The sequence below is a fragment of the Sceloporus undulatus genome, chromosome 2 (assembly GCF_019175285.1).
Source record: "Sceloporus undulatus isolate JIND9_A2432 ecotype Alabama chromosome 2, SceUnd_v1.1, whole genome shotgun sequence".
Classification (NCBI taxonomy): Eukaryota; Metazoa; Chordata; class Lepidosauria; order Squamata; family Phrynosomatidae; genus Sceloporus; species Sceloporus undulatus.
The window spans coordinates 185580635-185604752 of NC_056523.1; the positions used below are offsets into that span (position 1 = coordinate 185580635).

At 42.4% G+C, this 24118-nt stretch overlaps 1 protein-coding gene across 2 annotated transcripts in view; it reads right to left on the minus strand.

The window, feature by feature from the left end:
- The window catches only part of ELK1 (ETS transcription factor ELK1), a 27567-nt gene continuing 3449 nt past the window's right edge, over nucleotides 1-24118 (minus strand). The window contains exons 2-7 of one of the 2 annotated variants that reach the window (XM_042454398.1): nucleotides 20825-20945; nucleotides 18085-18293; nucleotides 13572-13997; nucleotides 10029-10442; nucleotides 7405-7506; nucleotides 1-4467 (exon numbers count right to left, since the gene is read on the minus strand). In XM_042454398.1, coding sequence (XP_042310332.1) covers nucleotides 4369-4467; nucleotides 7405-7506; nucleotides 10029-10442; nucleotides 13572-13997; nucleotides 18085-18293; nucleotides 20825-20843 — 1269 coding nt within the window. In that variant the 5' untranslated portion in view covers nucleotides 20844-20945 and the 3' untranslated portion in view covers nucleotides 1-4368. The remainder of the gene's footprint in view (nucleotides 4468-7404; nucleotides 7507-10028; nucleotides 10443-13571; nucleotides 13998-18084; nucleotides 18294-20824; nucleotides 20946-24118) is intronic. The other variant, XM_042454397.1, reaches the window with a different exon arrangement.

The window sequence follows — 24118 nt, forward strand, 5'->3', positions numbered from 1 at the left end:
TCGAGCTTGAGCCCCTGGACTGGTATTGAACTCACAAATTTGTGGTTTGAGAGTGAGTAGCTGCAGTACAGGCATTTAACCACTGCGCCACCAGGGCTCTTAGTGATGCCACTGGCAAGAGGTGTGGGATCTTTAGACCCACGGTTGACCGAGATGGAGAAGAGTTGAGGTTTATTGTATTATATTTGAATGAGAGCACTGTATTTTCCTGGATTGAGAAATGTACAAACAATACAGTTAATCCTGGTTTTCATTAAGATTGGAGATGAAAGGAATCAGACTTAGTAGCTCAGGACACACCAATAGCCCATTTCCCTGAAGGAAGCCTACTGACATTAGGGGTTTTTACTCCCTGCGGAGTCAGGCTCTCAGAAGAGATTCAGGAATTCCACTCCCTTGATACCACAGGGCTGCTTTCAACTTGCAAGTAGAGGAATGTGGGAAAGGCATCTAGTAATGATATGTATCTTATTTCCTGCACTATTATTTGCTATAGTCTTTTTGCAATTACTCCTTGAACATGCTACCATGTGAGGAACCCTTTTGTCACATGGGTCAGCAATAATATATGGCTACAAAATGTTTGATTGATTGATTTTTACTCTAGCACAAACGTATTTGAAATCTGCACAAGTTGAAGGGAGAATTTAAAACAATAACAGTAACAATAAAAAGGAGCATAGGACTACAGAGCCACTACCTTGCTCTCCCAAGTCCCCCAGGGACTTTCAAGCAATTAACCCTGAAGACAGAGCTTCAGGATGGAGAGTTCCAAAGAGGGCCTTCATCCTAGACAAAAGAGTTTGTAAAGCTACTCCACTGGGTGCTCTCAATAAAACTGGGACAAGCCCAATGGCACCTCCATGAGAAAAAGAGAGAGGCTCACTGTAGAGAGCCCCTAATTTGAGAAAACCAAGCTCAAATGGTTTAAGCATTGCGTAGGCTTCCACATGGCTTGACCGTCACAGGTCAATCATGGCTTAAGTGACCTACGCATCGTTTGCATATGGTGTACTCCAAAGTGTAACCATACTTCACTTACAGTTTACATACAACAATATTTGCATTTTACTGATTGTTTACTCATGGCTTCCCTGTGGTTTGCATGGAGGATGGCTAAAGTGAAACCACAGGTTACTATGAAATTAACATTTTAAGTTCATTGTTTACAAATACTTATTCATGATGTACTAGTGGGTTACACAAAATCTTGCTATGGTTCATTTAGTTCACTGGCATATACTCTGCTAAAGGGCTTCCACAGAAGCAGCAGTGTGTACACTGTTCTACTCATCCACACAATGTATTACTGTTCCCCACACATAGTTTCTATTATATACTCATGGCTTATGCATGGTGTACTCACAGTTTGCTTTAAAGCACAGCTTACTTTATACACAAATCACATATGATTTACACACGATTTTGTCCATAGTAACACTCATGGTTTGTACCTGATTGATTTGCAGATTGCTGTTTACACAAAGTGCCTTAATTTATTAAATAAATCTGTAAACCACCCCTCGTAAAGCACTTAAGATGTCTCCACATTGGAGGCAATATGGAAGTGCAAAAAGTTTAATCATTATGAGTATTAAATGCTACACAAAGGGATGAATAAAATCAATCATATCATTCTGGTTAAAATGGCTTATTTTCAAAGCCAGCCCCAAGTCTGCCATCTAATATGCAGTCAGGCCAAATCTTGAATCGGTTACCCATCCTCCACTCTCTTGCTGGAACACAAAGCTACATCCACTGGCTTTGCTCAATAGGGTTGTGAGAGTGGATTCTGACACATCAGCTACAAAAAAGCTGAAGAAATTAAGCCTGTTGAAGCTCATGACTTCGAAATCTGCAACTGGGTATAAACAAATCAGGGCCAAACTAGACACAAAAGCATACGTTCCATACATTTAAAAGTATGATCTCCACCAATCATGTAGAAAAAGGGGCAGGATCATATAAAAGCAAAAGGGCCATATGGAAGGGAGTAAACTCCCTACCTGCACCTTGCCCATACCTCCCTGCTACCCACAAGGTGGTTTTTGTCTATAAGAAATAACTGAGCATCTACCGCAGAGTCCCTGAAGAGTTTCAGAGGGAATTCTGGGGCATGTTGGCCATGCTGTCTGGGAAAGATTGGTGTGGCAGTCCAACACATCTGGAGGATACCAGGATGGGAGCCACTGTTCTAGATCTAGAACACACCCAAGGCTTCCCTGTAGCTGCAGATACAAGGGGGAAAGCATTAATGGTGGGCAGATTCTCTCACAGAGGAGCCTGCTCACCATGACTGAACTTCTTGCTGGGCACTTTTTGAAAACTACTGCTCTGCACCATGTGTCTAAAGTTTTCTTTCAACTTAAAAACAGACACAAATGCACAACTGGGGAGCCAAGCTCTTCCCTTTGCCATCTTGCTTTAAAAGAACACCCATTCTCCCACCACCACCCAACCCCAGTTTAAAAAATAGATATCAAAAACGGACAGATAAAAAGATAAATATAGCTCTAAAGCAGTCTACTTTCCTCTCAGTATGACTCTCTCAATAATAGATAAAACCATGGTACATATATAGATATACTCTGTGAAAAAATAGAAGGCGCTGGGAATTCTGATTATGAATCATAAGATAATTCTGAAATGGCATCTCATTTGTATCACTAACAAAAATTTATGGGAAAACCCCACAAACCTCACAATCAATAAGTCATTAAATCCTCATCATCTGTGGATCTGAGTTACAACAGACCCACCTCATAAAGAGGCACAGCCCTTTGGTACAAGTTCCCTTATAATGCATCTGGAAGGAAGTGAGGAGCTGAAGAAAAGGGCCAAACTTCCACTGTTTCTGCAGAAAATCCCTCCCTACTGCCTCCTTTTTTTGGTTGCAGAAAAAGAGGATATAAGGTGAGGATTTGTGATTGCTGCTTCCAGGGTGACTCAAGAGCTGGAAGAAACTGAAGAGGTATGAGATGTTGTGACATCCTACGTGGCCAATCAACAAGTAAAATTCCCTCATAAGATGGCTAATATCGGACATCTTGCCAATAATGCAGGAATGAAATTATATGAAAACAGTCAAAAGTAGGAAGGGTTAAGACTTCCCCACGGCCATTTTCTGTGGTGGCCTTTGGTCGTCTGGAAATAAATTACGGAAACCTATTTGCAAAGAGAGAAAGTTCCCCTTGAAATCAATAGCGGACTTTCATTTGCTGGTTTCCACATTGACGAACTGGTGACCGTTGACCTTCAGGAAGTGCATCAGTGGGGGAGAAGGGAGGATGACCAAGACTTCCTCAGCTGTAGTCTTGATATCAAATGGAGCATCTGACATGACAAAAATAAGTTCTAGAAGTATCCTCCTCAGTAACTATGGTCAGCATTGTTTAACCAAAACAACCATGGCTGACATTGCCACCTCATCTAGAAAAACTGGCCATGACTGGCACCACTTCCTCCTACAGTATTGTACAACAAACACATCCTATTTTTCTCCAAGCCAAATCAAATCATGATTGAGGCCAACACTCTTTCTTTCAAAGAGTCTGAAGACACTTGATCAACAGTGCTTCCTCTTTGTTCAGCCACAAGAGATGTGGCTAACACTGACATTGTTACTCCCATCCAGCCAAAAAAACAAACATGGCTGAAACTTCATAGCCCACCTACCCACTCAAAGCAAAGACTGCTTACAAAATGATCACTGCCCATCCATGGCTGATGTGGCCACACAGTCACAACATATATGGCCAATGCTGATTCTGCCTCCAACGTCCAGCCCAAATGAACATGGCTGGCAAGGTCTACAGTACAGACTCTCTAGCTCAAAATCAAACAGCAGGGAGAGAAGGATGGGATAAAATGAGATAAGCAAGTTGTCTTGGACTGTGGGAGGAGAGGGGTGGCCTTCTTGCTATTGAGCCATCCCCCAAACACATCTCCGTTATCAGACTGGACGCTAAGACAGAACTCCAGAATGAGCCCATATTGCCATATCAAAGGTAAATATGGACAACCCTTAATCAGAGGCGAGATCAAATAAAGGAGGTTATTTCCTTTTTGCCCTTATCTGAGGACCACACAAAACATTTCACAAGGAGGCAAATGCAACACCTCAGCTTCTTAGCTTGAAGGAGACACCATTTGGCTTCAAAGGAGAATCCTGGTATATCCAAGGTTAGTTGGATGAATCTGCTGGCTATGTCATGTTCATCCTTCAAGTGAACCCTCCATGACTCAGCCAAGGGCTCCACCAGTCAACAAAAGGACATGTAGCAGTCCAGCCAGGTAAGTAATCCCAAGTGTTTGGAAGGTATCTCCAGCCAGCATTTTGACTGGAGATCATGGTGGAAAGAGGAAATGTTATGGCTTCTGGGGGCCAGGAGACAGGACTACGGGGGTGGAAAGTCCATCCACGCTGAGCGAGGGAATGTGCACTTGTGAGCTAGAATTGCTGGGAAACTGAGAGAGAGAGAGAGAGAGAGAGAGAGAGAGAATGGAGCTTTGATCAGTTTACATATATAACAAAATTCAACTAATTCAAGAACCTACTTTAAGCAATTCAGAGCACAGAGGAATAGGTACTTCAGTCTTTGTCTGTCTTTCTTTGCTTCACATATCTCTCTTACTTTCAGGGTACCAATTACAAGGAATTACCAATGAACATTTGGGGTCCCATGAGGATATGCAGATGTACAGGGGACCTCTATCTGGGGCAGCAAACTAGTGAACAGCTATAAGGGACTCATTCCCCTGCTCCACAGTGCCATTACTCTCTATATTTCCCACAAGAAACTGCCCTTGCCTAGGAAAAACAGCTAATAGGCTTTTGTTACAAGCATATTGTTGTTGTGTGTCTTAAATTCATTTCCAACTCGTGGCAACCGTAAGGCGAACCAATCACCAAGTTTTCTTGGCCAGGTTTGTTCAGAGGGGGTTTGCCCTTGCTTTCCTCTGAGAACGAGAATATGTGATTCAAACTCTAATCTCCAGAGTCCTAGTCCAACACTCAAACCATTACACCACACTGGCTGTCTTATAAGCATTCACCTATAGCTGGGCGCACTATTTTTGCCCAGGCTAATCAGAGAAGGTTTTACTTCATTATAAAGCAGAATTGCTATTTGGCAGAGTTATGGGCAGAATACAGCCAATAACTAATCTCCAGCCGCCATGTGAATTACACCCAGAGCTTGGTAACATTCGTTTTCTAAAATTACAATTTCTGCATTCTCTTAGCCAGCATAGTCAGTGGCAGGGGGATTCTGGAAATTAAAATCCAGAAAAGAAACTTTTCCATGTTCTGGTTACATCGTGTCCTTATGTGGCAGAAAGATCCATAGCCACAAATGATGTGGTTTAATGACTAAGGGTGCATGGCATGTGAAGACAATTGTCAGACAATGTGAAACATCAGAACCTATATGAAAAATACTCAGAGAGATGTGAAAGTGTTTAAATTTTTAAGTAAAATTCCAGTGTGGGGTTTGTTTGTTTTTTTATTCCAAATGCTTGTCTGCTCTCACAGTCTTTGTACTTATGGGCCAGAAAGCTGGAGGAAATAGCAGGTTGATAGTCTGCTTGAGTAGTTGGGTGGAATATGCTAACATGTTTTCTCTCTCACCTCCATTACATAGAACAGTTGGAAACCCTCATCGTACTGGTACTGGGAAAAGAAGATTCCGGAGAAGACGGACAGTGGAAGATGAGTTCCCATAGGGCTCTACATAGCTGTACACAGTTTCTCACACAAACCTTTGAGCTTGACACAAATGGTGCATTTAAACATTATGGCAAGACTAGCCACCCCTGCTTGCAGTAGGAGCAGCTAAATGGTTCGTTTAGTGTGACATCTGAGCCTAGCAGGAAATAGTATTCCTTTATTAAACCAGACAAAGAATCCACAGTTTGTTTTGGGCTTGTCTCTCTGGCTTGATGAGAGAGAAACAAACCAGGGTCTTCCTGGGTTCAGACTTCAGACTCAACAAACCATGATTCTTGATTTGGGTTGGTGTGACAGCTATGGCCATTCCTGGACAGGAACAGCTTAGCCATGGCAACTCATGCATTGGTAATCTCGTGTTTCAATTATTAGATTGCAGTCTTGATAAAGTTGCCCTTATGTGCGGTCCAGCCAGCAGAGAATGAAGCAGCAAGGGCCTTAGGTGATCCACACAACTACCATTGTATCACATCACTGTTGAAAGAATTGCACTGGCTACCAATGTGTTAGCAGGCCAGGTTAAAGGTTTTGGTATTACCCTATCAAGCCTTAAACAACTTGGGATTGGGATACTCAAATCCCAGTTAGTTTCTAACAATTTCCAGGGCTTCCATTACAAGTAGAACAAATTCCTTTTAGCGGTGAACTGGTATAGCAGTACAGGTTCAGTCTCCCTTATCCAAACTACTTAGGACCTGAGATGTTTTAGATTTTGGAGGGTTTTTTTTGTTTTTGTTTTTGTTTTTTTGTTGTTGTTTTTTTGCATTTAATAATAACCACATTTGCATGTACGTACATAATGAGATATCTTGGAGATGGAACCCAAGTCTAAACACAAAAATTATTTATGCTTCATATACACCTTATACACCTATCCCAGAGAGAATTTTATACAATATTTTAAATAATTTTGTGCATTAAACACAGTTTGTGTACATTAAGCAAAGGTGTCACTATCTCAGCCCCTCATGAAAAACATTTTGGTTTTTAGAGTATTTTGGATTTCAGAATTCTGGATAAAGGAGACTCAACCTGTATTCACTATCTGGAGTTTGGAGAGGAGACTTGTGATACTTTTGGTAGTGCTGAGCAACACTGTCCCTTTCAGTTAACTGGATATAGCATCACTACTATAGTTTTAACATTCCCCTGCTTAAGGATTATATATTTCACAATTAGTGAGGAGCTCGGTACTAATTAGGTCTCCAGACAATGAACAACATTTTCAGTTTTCTCTCCTCAGCTATGAAGATTAGAGAGCAATAACATACACATAGTTTGCCAAACCCACAGCAAACACCAGATTCTATTATTTGTCAATAGGATTGTGAATATATAAGATGCACATGGCTTTGGTGAGGAATATGCAGCCCTCCAGATGTTGTTGGACTGCAACTCTCAGTAACACTCTGCAGCCCTAGCTGGCAGAACTAATGGTGAGGGATGGTGGGAGAAGAAACATCTGAAGGACCAATAGCTACCCAACTCTAAGAGCTCTCCTTTATGACCCAGCATCATATTCAAGTCATCAACCTCCTCAAACCCAACCAACTGGCCCTCCAGTCCTACCCAGTCACTGATTCCAGGCTAGAGATTTCCCAATACATCCTGCCCCTCCACATGTCAAGCAAACACACCCTAAATTTGTACTGATGGCCTAAGATCTTAAACCATACCTGGAAAGAGAGCTTGGCTGGACTTCGTGGGGCAATGGGGCTCAGGGTGCTCCAGAAATGGATAGTGGGTGGCAAGGAATTTGGTGTGAGGAGAACAGGTGTCTGCAAAGAAATAAAACAGGATATCATAATCAGAACAGAAAAGAGAGGTTAACATCCTTTAAAACATCTTGGCTACTAACACTCATTCCACTTGCCCATTTTTACTTCTGTAACACTGAGAATGAAGCAGGAAGGCTTAGCAAAACAGAAATTGGGACAGATGCATTGAGGGGGCAGAAACAACTGGACCTCCCAATATTCTTTCTTTCCATGGGTTTTAAAGGTCAAGGAGCACTTTCCTCCTCTGTGTGGCATATAGGATCCAAGTAGCTATGGAGAAACATGTGACTGGGCTATAATAGACTTCTCCAATCTGGTGCCCTCCAGGTGTCTTACACTACAACTCCTATAATCCTCAGCCAACATGACTATTGCCCATATTGGCTGGAGTTGATGGGAATTGTTGTTGGTAGAGATGATGAGAGTTGGAGTCCCAGGCTACAGAGCCTGCTCCCACAGTAGGCTAGGCTGGCCTCTGCTCGGCTCTCCCATTTGCCAGCAGATAAAGATCTTTTAATTTAGATATTTGGCAAGAGCAGAAGAGTTTCTCTAATGAGGTTTGTATTCTACCGTTTTCATCCTTAGGTTTCAAAAATGATTTTATACTGCTTTAAACTATAGGTGTTTAATATGATAGCTAATTTACTTGTTCTTTAACTTTTATTATAATCAGGTTTTCATTTGTAGGTTATTTTAACTTTGTTTTAAGCTGCCTTGGGTTCCATATCAGGAGACTGTCAGGATATAAATACTGTTATTTATTTATTAATTTCATTTATATCCCGCTTTCTCCCTGGAGGGACCCAAGGCAGCTCACAGATAAGACTCTTAAAATTGCAATACAATTCAAAACAATTAAAATGTCTATATCCAATATAAAATCACATAAAAATATACACAATTTAAAAAGCAGATTAAAACCCCACATGCTCCATAAAACCATCCGGCTATGAATTACATACAGAAAGCCTGCCGGCATAAAAATGTTTTTACTTGCCAGCAAAAGGCCAGCAGGGAGGGAGCCAGCCTAGCCTCTTGAGGAAGGGCACTCCAGAGGATGGGAGCAGCCACTGAGAAGGCTGTCTCTCATGTCCTCAACAGGCAAGTCTGTGATCTTGGTGGGACCAAGAGAAAGCCTTCTCCTGCAGATCTTAGGGCTCTCGCAGGTTTGTATGAGCAGATACAGGGCCTGGACAGACCGGCACTTCATGGCGGCCTGGGCCCGAACTAGGTCTGTGGTAGGGCAGAGCGTTCATACTTTCTCAATCCCTACTGCGTGGTGTGGGCGCCATCTTGGTGCACCCCCATTTATACAGGGTGCACCACGATGACGTCCGCCATGCACAGCGCCCAAATGGCACACTGCATGGAGGGCATCATAATGCTACGCTGCGGCAGTTATGGCACCCATTCTGCAGTGCAAAAAGAAGTCCCTTTTCAGGGCTTCTTTTTGAGTCGTGCACAGGCTGCAGCATGTGGTTGCCACAGCCTGCTTCCAGGGCAGAAAAGGGCAGCGTCTTTCTGTCAATCTGTCCAGCCCCAGTCTCTCAAATAGTCTAGACCCAAGCTGTGTAGGTCTTTATAGGTCATGACCAGCACTTTGAAATGTGCTCAGAAATGAACAGGTAGCCAGTGGAGGTGTTTTAACACAAGAGTTATATACTCCCTGAAACTGGTCCCAGTCAGCATTGTGGCTCCAGCGTTTTGAACCCACTGAAGTTTCCAGACAGTTTCCAAAGGCAGCCCCATGTAGAGTGTGTTGCAGTAGTGCAAACGGGATGTAATCAAAGCATGTGTCACTGTAGCCATTTAATTATTATATTTAATTAAATATAAATAAAATAAAATAATTAATTAAGAAGGATCTGGAGAAAATGTCAGCTATAGGAAGTGGGTGCACTTTGATTAAAAAAAACACCTTCAGTTTATATTGAAGATTTTGCAGTACTCCTCTCTCTTTCAAATGTGTTGCTGTTGGATCTCTTTATAAAGGAGTGGGAAATGTGTGGACAAGGGATTTTGCAGCAGCAACTTGTCACTGAAGGAGAAACTATCTCTCCTTTACAACAGTCATTTTGTCAGTCTAACAATTCATTTAATGACAGGACCACTTTGAAATGGAAAGGTCAGGATAAGAGCTTGGAAATTTTGCCTTTGGTCTACAAGTCCCTGAATTCTGGACAAAATACTCAAAATATTATCAAGTAGTCTGTCAGAAAGGCCTTTTGTCATATCCAACAGTCCAGTATGACACACTACACATACATCTGGGTTACAACCTGAAGGTCCAATTAGCAGTACATAGGGACCAAAAGCCTCAAATTGCCAATATCTACAAGATATATATGAATACCTGTTGTACAGTTATTAGGTAGTAGACAACAAAATGTTCCTGGGAAATGTGTATACATCCCATTCAAATATTTGCAATCTTGGAAAGGACTGCTCAGTTCTAACCCACCCACCCACCCATCCATCCCCATTCCGGGTTCAAAATGACACACAGATAAATGCAGTCTCACCAGTGCGTGAGTTGAAATAACCGTGGTCGGAGTCAAGGTACTCCCTGTTCCCCCAGGAGCCAGAAGGCTGTTCACAGCTGCATTCACTTTCTCTGGGGTCGGCAGTGAAGGGAGCTCCAGGACTTTGGGTTTCTTGCCCTTCTGGGGTTGTCCCTCGAGAGACACGGCCACTGGGCTTGGGGACTGAGCTTCCTCCTTCAGCACCCCTTCCCCTTCCTCTAGGGACACCTCAGGCTCCACGGTGACCTTCTCCAGGGAGACCTTCTCAGAAGGTAAGGTCTCCTCCTTGACTCCAGCATCCATGAGAACCAGCAGAGCAGCCGCCTCTTCTTCAAGGTCAAGGTTCTCCTCAACCTTCACCAGCACCTTCTCATCAAGGGTAGCCGTCTCCAGTGGGGTGGGCTCAACTATGACCTGGGCAAGCAGAAGAAAGAGAAGTGCTATGGAGTCATCACTTAGGCAGTCTCTCATATTGAATAATTTTCTCCCTAGAACTAAGGAAAAGGTACTTTTTTTGGGACAACTCCCAGAATCCCTGGGCATGTTTTTGTCCAAATATGTAACTTTTCCAAGCTTTACTGCATCCTCTGCAAACAGCCAGCCCTACTTTCAAGTAGCATTTCTCAACACTGTTCTGCTTTTCAGCAACACTTACCTGAGGTGAAATTTGTTTGCTCTGGTTTTCTTAGTGGTAGACCTCACAGGGAATGTCTTTCCTGGCTGAGATCAAAAGGTCTGGCTTGGCTGAGGCTAGCTCAGCACTTTTATCTCAACACTTTCACAGAGACAAATGTTACTTCCCCTCCCTCCACCAGCCAAACCAGAGTGAATAGTAGAGAAATCAGCCAAGTTATATATGGCACATGAGAAGAAATTCCTCAAAGCATCTTTCTCCATCTCCATCAAGAAAAGTTAGGATCATCCAAGCCATTATATTTCCCATCACTATGTTTGGATGTGAGAACTGGACAGAAGACTGCTGATGAAGAAAGTTGACAGAAAGAAAGTCAACTCATTTGAGATGTGATGCTGGAGAAGTGTGCTGAGGATACTGTGGTCAGCTAAAAGACAAACAAATAGATCCTGGAATAGATTAAGTCTGCAATCTACCTGGAAGTCAAGATGACAAAAATGAGACTACTGTATTTTGATCAAGCTAGTATTCAATTTCCTCCAGTAGCCTCTCAGATGCTAACTAGAGAGGCATGGCTGTGTGGTTCATTCTCTCTTATCCATCCCCCAACATCTGATATTCACAAGTATATTGTATTGGGTTAAAGGAATGATGGAGCCCATAGGCAAGCAAATAAAACTTCTAGGAAGCTGACCAGGAACTTCAGTTGGAATTTCTTGACTATGCTTTATATTTGGTCAATATTTCAGATGTTGCTACTTTCAGACTTCCTTCTCCTTGCCTTACCTTATTTTTTGCCTTCATCTGACAAATCCATTCTAAATCAAGTCCAGTCATGTCTCTTTGCTGTGCCCTGACCTTCTGCCTCACATTTCTCCTTCCCTGCCCAAACACATCTCTCCAGCCCAAAATCATACTACGTTAGTTATATTCCAACAAGGCCCTTTCCCATTTCTTACAGCAGCAATAAATGTAGGAAATACCTCCATTTTTGATAATGAATTTATTTGCTTTATGGCAGTGGTGGGAATCATGAGGTCAGGTCCTCCAGATGTTCTTGGACTGGATCCCCCAGCAGCCCCAGCCAGCACATTCTAGACTCTACTCTTTTTAAAGAACAAATTTACAATAGTTCCCAAACTTTTGTCATCCAGATCTTTCAACTCCCAGAATTCCTGGCTGTTGACCAAGCTGGCTGGGGCTTCTGGGAGATGAAGTCCAACACACATGGAGGGTCAAAGTTTGAGACTGTCTGGGCTAATTAGGTTTGAAAAGTTAGGACTGTCCTGGGCCCTGAGAGTTCAACCAAGTTTGGGAACCACTGAGATAAAAGCTAAAATATGGAGACATTTTTTGTGCCTTCAAATGCACCCTGATAGGCAAAACAGGAATGGTTGTGGTTTTTCAACGGAGTTGAAGACTATATTATTCAGGGAAGCATTCCCAGGCATTGTGTGATTGTTATCTGACTGTTATTTGATATTTGCTTTGATATGTGCTATTCGATGTTTTTAATTTGTTGCTTGCTTATTTTATCTAATGCTATCTTGTATTATTATCTATTGTTTTATTTGTATTTTGTTATTATCCTGTAGAATGTATGCCATTGGCAGGTTTCATTTTAATTGATTTTTTAATTGTATGTACAGCGCTGTGTAAATCTACAGCGCTATATAAAGTTTAATAATAATAATAATTATAATAATGACTGTACCGAGTTTTTAAAAAACAGAATAAAGACTTGATACTGTATGTGCGTGTTTTTTCTACCAGTCCAGAGGAAGGTCCTCTAAAATGTTTTTAAAAACCAGAATAAATGACCTGGAATGGTAAACCAAGGCCTAAGAGATATATATATAAGCAGAGAGAAAATGCATTAGAAAAAAGGATAAATTACTAAATGATCAAATATACGCACACATGAGCAGTAAGTAACTTATGTGCTGATATACAAAGTTATAGGCATTCCAAATAGCAATTAATACAGATAGTATCTTACAATTTATATCATGGGTATGTTAATGCCAAAGAGCAGCAGGACAGCAAGATAAAGACAATCCAATATTTTACAATAATCCATTCTAGGATCTTCTTCAAAAAGAAGCAGAATTATACAGGTTCAATTAGGCTGCATCTGCACTGCAGAAATAATCCAGTATGGCACAATTTTAACTGCCATGGCTCAATGCTACAGAATCTTGGGATTTTAGCATGTTGTGGCTCCAGAGCTCTCTGACAGAGAAGGCTAAATATCTCACAAAATTACAAATCCCAGAATTCCACTGCATTGACCTATGACCATTAAAAGTGGTGTCAAACTGCATTATTTCTGCAGTGCGGATGCAGCCTTAGTGGCGTCATAATACAGTTGGACGAAAGCTTCCACAAAATAACTTTATCAAGTGAGCTACAAACATGATCACAGTAGGACAAAATATCTCTGTAGCTGGTAATTAATATTGGCACTGTGACTGCCTATATTGTTTTACCAATCAGAACATCTTGGTTTTGTTTATGGCCATTGTGTATATTTAGCTGATGCTATCACTGCCTGGTCACCTGTTTTCTCTTGAGATGTAGTACAATGCTAAAATTACGACACCATGCTGGCTCTCTTCTATGTCCTTTTATTGATTAATAAAGCTGCTCTGAGAGACTATTCACCTACGAAGTTGGGCGTGAATACAATAAACACAAAAATATAGACACTCCAAATGAGGGGCTTACATGGTCTCTGGCTCTATGAAGCTCTGGCTCTGTTTCACCACCATGGTCTCAGTCCTTTAAAATAGATGGTAACCATGCCCCTCTGCCCTTCCAACTCAATATTATGCAGCTCTCTTGACACCATTCGTACAGTAGGAAACCAAACGTTTCCACCAGCCCCTGAACCTGCTGGTGTGACTTACCTGGAGGGAGTCTGGAGATTCCTCTGCTTCCTCAATGCTGATGTGCAACTGTGGCAGATCCTCCACAGGAGCCAAGGAAGGGGTTGGTGGTTCTGTGGGGGCAGTTGGGGCTGGCACCGCAGGCAAGAGCTCAGTCTCATGGCGAGAGGCTCGCCCAGCAGGTGAAGGAGCCTGCAGCGACTGGATGGTGAATGTGGAATAGAGCCCAGAGCGCATATATTCATTCCGACTGCTGCGTGGGGTGCCTGCACCTCCACGTGGGGCTTTGGATGGTCCAAAGGCTCCATCACCCACTTTGGTTTCACTCTGGATCTGTTCAGGCCTCTTGGTTGCTCCCTCTTCCTTCACACCTTCCATGCTGGAGAGTTCTGGGTAAGAGACAAACTTGTAGACAAACTTCTGCCCACTGACTTTACGGATAATATTCTGAAACATAGAGAGTAGTAAAATTAGAGCAGCCAAAGATGCAATAGCTGAGTGACCTTTTTGGCCTACTGAACAGCCTCTGTCTGTAATATTATCTGGGAAAGGAAACTTAGGGAAAATGGCTAATGCGTCAGGGCTGATCGTAGTGTTTGGCAGAATGAGCTGACCTCCCCAAGCAGCATCTCCTGGGGAGCAGAAACAACAGCCCATGGTCCTTCCTCCTTGTTCCAGGACAAATGTGTGTATGCCACACCCGCCAACTGTCCTGATTTGGAAGAGACAGTCTTGATTATTCCTTTGCTATCCCACTTTTTCCGTTGCTTTCAAAATTAGATTGGACAGGACAGGGCAATCTTGTCCTTCCCAGTAAACTCAGACAAAAGCAAACCGCCACAGCCTCTCCTAGGTTGTTAGTAACTATTACCATCTTGACCATACTTTGATGTTGCTTGGCCATATGGGCCCCAGTTTTCATCTGTGAAATGTTGGGGAGCATAGTATGCCATACGGCTTAGTAATGGCTTGGTAAATTAACCTGTTACTTCAGATGCAGTGAACAGTGCTAACCCATTGTGACTTTTAATTGTGATTCAATGCTATCCAGTTGAATTTGATATACGGACAGGGTGGTTGCCTCAGGCAAAACTATGTATCCTAGAACCTGCTAGACTTCACACATAGGTGGTTATCTGCCCTGCTCACTGCACTGATTATGACTTTGTGCTAAACATTTTGTACACTTTTTAAAAAAGAAAATCTGACAAAATTACATGCCACACTATAAAGTCGGCCCTCCATATCCGTAGATTCAAGTTTCTATGGCTTGAAAATATTTTTCAAAATATAAATTCCAAAAAGCAAACACTGATTTTGGCATTTTATATAAAGGACACCATTTTACTACCCTACTGTATATAATGGGATTGGAGCATCCACAGATTTTGGTATCCACAGGGGATCCTGGAACCAAGCCCCAGAGGGTACCAGAGGCCCACTGTACTCAATTTTGGTACCTGGAGAAGGAGAATTGCTAGACCTCAATAAATTATCAAGGTTGCTTGTATATATGGTTGTTTGGTTGGTTGATTTAATGTGATTTATCTGATTTTGGGGGGAGGGACAAGATTGAAGTTCTACTGAGCTACTGAAAACCTGAGGGTGAGGACAAACACAGTCTTTAAAGCAAAGGTCACCGTGGATCTCTACGTGCCTGCTTTCCTTCTGCCACTGCACTATGCATATCAGGCATGTATTCTGTCAAGTCAAAGCCAGGAAATAGATGCTTGGATCATTACCATCTAAGTCTCACCATAACATTTCAAGCATCCTCTTTTTATATCCCATACTTAATATACAGTACATCTCAGGTACAGTTTACCCTCCATCTTATAGGGGGAGAAATGGAAGCCTTTTCAAAACAGTTGTAAAACTATTCCTGTGTGTGGACCTGAAGAGGACAATCAAATACATCCGTCTATGCTGTTCAAAGCCAGCTTTGCTGAAACAGTCCTCCCCTCCTTCCTCCACCCCAGATCAGCCCTGAGGAGAGAAAAAAATCAATTACAGCAGAGAAACACCTTTGACAAGTGGACTGATGGTTAAAATTGTCTTTAGTGTTCACTTTATGGGAGTCATTCATGAGAAGTTTTTGATAGAGAAAGCTCTCCTGTGTGTCTTGAATGTAAACACCAGTAGAGCTTAGGGATGATTAAAGGCCAATATATGTCTATAGAAATAGCCATTTGAGACAGAAGGCCTAAATACTCTAAGGGCACCAGCTCCCCATCTGATCTTGGAAGCTAAGCAGGCTCAGCTTGGATGGAAGACTGCCAACAAATATGAGATGTTGTAGGCTGCATTTCAGAGGAAGGAACTGGCAAAAACATCTCTAATCCTTGCCTAAGAAAACTCTATGAAATTCATGGGGTTGTCCTAAGTCAACAGATGACTTGAAGGCATGCACACCCACAGTCCTATGCATGTTTATATCACTTGCACTTGGATATTCCAAAGAGCCCTGGTGGCACAGTGGTTAAATTCCTGTACTGCAGTCACTCACTCAAAACCATAAGGTGGCGAGTTCAATATCAGCCAAGGACTTAAGCTCGACTTAGGCTTGCATCCTTCCAAGGTCACTAAAACGAGTACCCAGCTTGTTGGGGTCAATTAGCTTACAGTTGTAAACTGCTTAGAGACTGCTTAGGTGGTATGAAGTGGTATATAAATGAAGCTGCTATTGCTATATTCAATCAATGGTTGCAATTCCACACTCTCCTGCCTCCCAGTCCTTCTTTATCAGAGCCTGGAAATCCTGGTGTTAAGGCTAATCTGTTATTCTTAATGTTAATTCAAAATGAATGAATTAATGTTAATCCTTTTAATTAATGCTAGAACATTACTTCATTAGGTGGATCAGTCATATCACGTCAGTGATGCATTACTTTGCCATGTTTTTAAAAATCAATTAAAATGACTAAACATGCCCCAAATGGCCAACCTCACTCAGACATGACCAGTTAATGAATTAAAGTAATGTAAAATTATTAGTAATGGTTGGTGACACTGGTGGAGGTTCTTCCCAAAACCAAAACAATGTCACCATAAATAACTCGCCTTATCACTGCACAGAGGGAGAAAAAGGTAAATCTTCCTGCACTAGAATCATAGGGTTGGAAGAGTCATCCAGTCCAACCCCTGCCATGTAGGAATCAAAGCATCCCCGACAGACAGCCATCGAGCCTCTGTTTAAAGACTTCCAAGGAAGGAGACTTCATTACACTCCGAGGGAGTGTATTCCACTTTCGAACAGCCCTTACTGTCAGGAGGTTCACCATAATCCAAGCATATACATCAAACACAGAGGTAGCAGAACAAGAAATCAATAATTTCTACAACAGAGTCCGGACGAAATTGGGCTAGGTTCAAGAAATGAAGCAGAACAATTGAAAGAGTATTTTAACGTACAGTATTGACATTTTAAAAAATAACACTTAAAATACATATTACATATGAAATATGGCACAACTAATTGTATCTTGTGGTGGTAGTGTGTGCTTTCAAGTCATTTCCAACCTATGGAGACCCTAATGCGAACCTATCATGGGGTTTTCTTGGCAAGATTTGTTCAGAGGAGATTTGCCAATGCCTTCTCCTGAGGCTGTGAGCATGTGACTTGCATGTGACTCCAGTAAGCAAGGGGTTTTCATAGCTGAGCTGGGATTCAAGAGTTGTAGTCTAACACTCAAACCACTACACCATGTGCATCTACCCTAGTCAATTAAGATCCAAGGCCTGTTTAAATAGGAAGGTTTTTGCCTGCTGGCAAAAAGATAACAAAGAGGGGGCAAATCAAATCTCCCAAATAAATAAGGGGTTCCAAATAACACCCCCAAAGTTTTCAGTGAATTGTCTCATTCATTGCTGATATTGTACCATCTTTAAGACTAACAGAAAGACCAAGGTTGTTAACATGAGCTTTGGTAGACTTCAGCCTACTTCCTCAGATGCATTCAAAAAGTAGGCTAAGGTCTACTGTTAGTCTCAAATATGCTACAAGATCCCTTTGCATACTGATTTTCCAGACTAACATGGCTACACCTTTGAACTGCTAACTGAGGCTACACCATTGAACTGCTAACTGATCTTGAAAATGGTGGACAGGTGGAAAAAAGGAAAACAAAGATTATAGGATTAATCCCAAGGCTAGTGTGCACTGGGATTGGTGCACATTTTGCCCATTCGCATTGGCGGTTGTTTTCACTTTCCTGCACAAATTCACATCTATTTGCATTTATTCACCCTCAATCTGCTGAAAATGTGCAGCTGTCCAAATGCATGTGAAGCAGACAGTCAGTCATACATGCGATAATGCAGATTTCTGTGAATTTCAGTGGATATTCAGGTAAAAACCATGAAGCCTTTTTCCAAGGCATTTAAGGAGATTTTGGGGGGAACGGGGTGCAAAAGACCTGAACTTCTGTGCATCCCATAAAGCTGGATCATGTTCTATTCAACTGGAATAGGAGTATTTTAAACATATAGACTATACCACAGTCTTCTACAGGGGAGATGCAAGAAAGCTTCCTACCTTGTCATAATAGTAGCGCAGGGCCCGACTCAGCTTGTCATAGTTCATATTGGTTTTGTTCTTTCTCAGTCCCCACAACCGTGCAACCTCTTCTGCATCAATCAACTTGAACTCCCCATCGTTGGAGGTCCATGAGATGAGATGCCCATTGCTTTGCTGCTCCAACAACTGCAGCAGGAACTGCCACAGAGTGACTGAGGGATCCATGACTAGAAGAAGAGAGAAAGCACAAAGGAGAGAGAGAAGAAAAGAGAGAGAAAACAGACAACTCAGTAATACTGGCTCTTAACACCGCACGTCCCTTGGAGATAACAGGGCCAAGTTTGGATGTCTGCAGAATCAAGCGATCAAGGAGGGATGGAGAAACTTTGGCTTTCTCTGTGCTGTGCACTACAACTCACATGATCATCTATCATAAGCTATACTGGCTAGGACCTCTGGAGTGGAAATCCAAAAGAGCTGGAGGGCCAAAAGTTCCTATATACAAATATGGTTGGCCCTCCATATTCACATATTTTTATGCATGGATTCAACTAACCGCAGCTTGGTTATTCCAAAAATATACAAATTCCCAAAAGCAATCCTTGAATTTGCCATATAAGGGTCACCATTTTATTATCCATTATATATAATGGGACAAGCATCCAAGGAGCTTGTTATCCATATACAGTCCTGGAACTAAACCTCAGCAGATACCTAGAGCCTGCTGTATAGCTTTTCTCATTGGGGCAGGGTTTATGAAAACACATGCAGGCTTTCATGGTTAGCATCCATAGTTTTCTGTGGTTTTCTGGGCTATGTGGCCCCATTCTGGAAGGGTTTATTCCTGACTTTTCACCCGCATCTGTGGCTGGCATCCACCCTCTGAAGATGCCAGTCACAGATGCAGGCAAAATGTCAGGAATAAACTCTTCCAGTATGTGTCCACACAGCCTGGAAAAAACAGAGAAAACTACATACAGGTTGAGTCTATCCAAAATGTTTGGGAACAGAAGTGTTTGGGATTTTGGAGGTTTTTGCATTCAGTATTTGCATAATGAATATTTGCATATATACAATATACATATCTTAGAAATGGGCTCCAAGTCTGAACATGGAATCCATTTATGTTTCGTATTCACCTTATACACATAGCCTGAAGGTAATTTTATACACAATATTTTTAATAATTTTTGAGCATGAAACAAAAGTTGTGCACATTGAACTATCAGAAAGAAAGGTGTAACTATCTCAACCACCTGTGTGGACAATTCTGGAATATTTTAGATTTCAGAATTCCAGATATAGGAGATTTAACCTCACAGAGGCAAAAGGCAGGTCACAGAAAAGTCTGGGCTGCCCTGTTTTTTCTTTTCCATATGCAAGGAATTTTATTTTATTTTATTTTTTAATTTCTATTGGGGAGCATTCAGTTAGATTTCCCCCACTTGCATCCTGAAATAGTACAGTGCAGGGAAGTGTTACTACTTGATAAGGCTATATGTATAATGCCACTATCATAACCACTCCTGCTTGTTTATGCTCTTTGGTTCTGCCATAAACTTGGCTCAGCCACTTGGGAGACCCATGATGCTGGCGGTTTAAGCACACTATTACTACAGAGCTTTTCTATGATGTCGGCCCTACCATTAGGCAGAATAAACTCGCACCTTCAGAGCACAGACTTATGGTATCACCAAAGGCCAACAAATTCTTAGCTGAAGATGCCAGCCACAGATGCTGGCGAAATGTCAGGAATAAACTCTTCTAGAACATGGCCACATAACCTGAAAAACCCACAAAAACCTAAAAATTCTCGGCTATTTTTTACTGTTACATATTTACTGCCTGGAATGCAGAGAGGTGATTGTGGGGCTTCCTTCCTCAGGTGTCAAAATCACTTGACTGGCTTTGGGTACTAGGCTTGCTGGCTCAGGTGAGTGGCAGCAGTGGAGCGATAATTGCTCCTTCATCCTAGGGATCAAAATATCCACAAGGAATTATGTGGAAAATGTGACCTTAGATATGATGGCAGTCTTCAGTTTGAGATACCCTGTTGACTCAAACAATTGCGATCTCGGGACTTCCACAAGGAAATGTAATGACAGTTCAATTCTAAGTGCTGCTAGAGCTCAAAATGTCACACTGAGGCATCAGACCCCTCAGATATTGAGAAAGCAGTACCACTGACACCTTTCCTAATGTTCAGCTGAGTATTCTTTTCTGGGAGCAGCAAATTAGGGAGGCTGTAACTGTAGCTGGCCTTCAGCAGTGTAGTGACCACCGGTGACAGTTCAAAGCCCTGCCTGTAAACACACTTCCTCACTGGCATAACCAGGTTGCAAGCTTCACCCTTCGTCAGATAGGTATGGAGCATCTGCTAATCCATTCAGATGTGCCCTCTTGCTACAAATATAGTCCTGACCCAGTTCTTGAGAATAATGATACACCTTGTGCTGCAGTAAACCTATTAGAGCAAAAACAATAGATTACAAGGGAACACACATCATTTGGGTGAACAACACCCTCCCTCTCTGATGTAGACTTTATAACAGAAGTAGTAATACTTCTCCCACCCATCCACGCAGCCTCCCCCCCCATCTTTCTCTCTCAATTTCACTCCCACTCCTACCTGAGAATGAAAAAAGGGGCAATTAGCACTGGACTCAAAATGGGTCCGAAAACCCAATGTAACATATATAGGCCTGAATTCTATTGTTAATCTGAATTAGAACAGATCCACTGGATCAGTGGGATTTACCTATATGTTGACTCTCCATTCAACAATTGCTTCAATGGATCTCCTCTAGTTTGGACAAACCAATTGGATTCAGGCCAGAGGCTCCCTCTTAATTTTGGATAGGGGAGTTGTTCCAAATACCCTGAAATACAATTTAATACATCTGCCAATGGTCCTATTAAATACAGAACAAGAAACTGTGCTCCTTCAGTTTAGACCCACCTCCACCACACACATATACATAGAAAGAGAGAATGAGTAAAAGAGAGAAAGGCTGAGAGAGAGTCAGGACATTCCTGAACAGAAATTGGCACTCCTTATACAAAAAAGAGGCTTTTAACAGATAGAGATAGATAGATAGCTAGATGGATGGATAGATAGATAGATAGATGATAGATAGATAGATAGATAGACAGACAGACAGACAGACAGACATAATTCACCCATCTGAACAAGCACCAAAATGTCAAAGATGAAAAGGGAGGAAATGACACCAATGTACATTATGCTTTCTAGAAGGCTGGGGAACATGTGATTTTCTAGATGTTGCTGGATTACAGCTTCAATGGCTCTTTACTATGCTGGTTAGGGCTGATGGGAGCTGCAGTCCAACAACAGCTGAAGAGTCAAATGTTCCCTCTCCCCCCCCCCTCCACTTTCCAGTGTAGCATAGTAATGTATAATCTGAGAGGAGAGGAAAGGAGGGTGGCAAGGAATGAAAGCAAGTAAAGGCAGTTAGATACATATCTAGGCTTAGTTTATGGAGAACATGAGAACTAAAGAGTTAAGCCAAAGGATTCATGGAAGAGGTGGGGTTTTAGGAGGGATTTGAAGGAGGTGGTAGAACTGTATAGGTGCCTTGAGAGGAAGTTCCAGAAATAAATGGCTGCAAGGAAGGAAAGGGCATAAGCATTTAACTGCTGCTGTTCTTGGCTTTGCATTCATTCCTAATGTCAATGTGAACGTATCTTGACATTACAATGCATATATGCGCACATATATGCTTAGGCGGTATGAAGCGGTATATAAATGAAGCTTGTTTATATATGCGCACTAGGAGCCACTGGCATTGAAGAATCTGATAGCATTGTGAGGGACACATTTACTGGTGGCATCTAATGAGGGATGAGCTGAGCTGAGCTGTTCTACAAAATAACAGAACAAGACTTTCCTACACCAAAGGGGTTGTGGAGTTAAGCATGCATAGACTGCATACTAGAGGCACAACTCATACAAGGGACAAGGAAGCTAGAAAAATGCCTTATGGATACATACAGAAGACCAAAGACCAAATAAGTGGGAAGAACAAGATGCTAGTTAGAAAATATAATGGACAACTGAAAACTTGTGTCGCCTAGTTACAGACTGTAAGCCACAGTTATTCCTATCCTGGTCATAGGCCTCAAACAGTGGTTAACAACTAAAACGGAAGAACAGACATACAAGTTATTCCCTCTGTTGAAAATTTAGGCTTACTTGATCTAAAGTCGGGAAGAATAAATGAAAAGATACTTTTACTAACCAGACTGGGAAGTACTAAAGTAAAAAAAGAAAAGAAAAAAAGACTGTATAAGGAACAACAGCAGTGTATTGAAATATGTTATATGTGACAATTTTTATAATATTTGTAAATTTTTATTACAGTGTGCCCGTGTCATAAGCGGGTACATTTTACGCGGCTTTCAGCATAGGCTGAAAGCCGCACAGGGAGAAGGGGCAGCGTGTCTCATAGGGACAAATGGGGCGTGTGCCCGTGGCGTGCCGCCACACCGCCATATCACCGCATGCACGAGCCCTGTTCATTTAAATGGGGCTCAAGCACAGGCAGTATTTGCTTTATGTGGGGGAGTCCAGAATGGATCCCCCGTGTAAAGTAAGGGCGCACTGTACTAATATTTGCTGTTATAAAAATAAAGTACAGTGTGCCCTTGTTATCCGCTGGGGTTTGGTTCCAGGACCCCACCATGGATACCAAAACCCATGGATGCTCAAGTCCCACTGAATACAATGGCATAGTAAAATGGTGTCCCTTACATGAAATGCTAAAATCAAGGTTTGCTATTTGGAATGTATACCTTTTTTGAATATTTTCAAGCTCTGTATGGTTGAATTCGGGGTAAAGAATCTGTGGAGACAGAGGAATGACTGTATTAAAAAAAAAAGAAGTTACTCCCTTTGCCCTAGAAGGCCTTTGCTTTTATCCCAGCTGTGCTTAGGTGTCAGCTGTAGATCCTTGACCTGGAAGAAAACACTCTGCACATGCTCAGAGGCCTGACCTGGCAAAATCTGAATCTCATTTTTGTCTTCATTTCTGTCCTAGCTTCTTTTTGACAAACACACCCATCCAAAAACAACTACCCTTCGTGTCTATACCCTTTGAATTTGAACTGATCAATGTCCTAGCATAAGGAGGGGTCCTGTCCGGAACATCCCTGCTTTCCAGACAGGGAGAACATCCAAGGGTTTGCTGTTTGTGACTTTGAAGAAAAGGCCTGCCACAAATCTGAAAGAGAAGAGCTGCAAGGATTGAATGAAGAGCAGGCTTATTCGCCCACTCACTTCTCTCCTCCTCCTCGTCCCCTGCCACAGTGAATCTCTGGATTTGGCCTAAAGAAAGGATTTTCTGCCACTGGATTTAATGCAAAACCCCATCAAATACTAATCTGGCTGTGGACACAGATAAGGGAGACAGTGGGGTAAACTGGGAGAGGCAGAAAGCTTGGGGTAGGGATGGGGCAGGTGGAAAGGAGGAGTGACCTGGAGGATAGGTAGGGGTCGGGTCCAGCATTATCTCTGGGGTGAAAAACCGGATACAAGGAGACCCTAATAATCATCAAAAGGCAACCAGCTTTTGCAGGAAAGAAATGGGAGTCCCATTTCTGGAATCCCCACAAGGTGGACAAGGATATCAGCTCTCCTCTTTGGATCTCAGGGCTCCACTGTATGATCAGCAAAAGGACCCTCAAGACTCCCCCCCCCCCAAAATCAGCCGGTAATGGGGGGGGGTGGGGAGCCCGGGGCTGAAAACCCCCTTTGTCCAAAGATCTAAGGGGGGGGGGGAGGTGGGGGGGCCCCCCCCCCTTCGCCGCCCCGGGGGGGGGGGGGGATGCAGGGTTCAACACCCAGGATGGCAGTGTTGCCTGCGTTTCCCACACCAGAACCACCTGCGAGGAAAAGCAGGAACCACTTAAGTCAGGAAGGGGGATTTGAGAATCTGTCCACACTGCAGATTTTAATCCGGTTTGACACCCTTTGACTAGCTGTGGGATGGAATTTTGGTGCATGGTAGCCTTTGGGGCCACAACTAACTCCCAT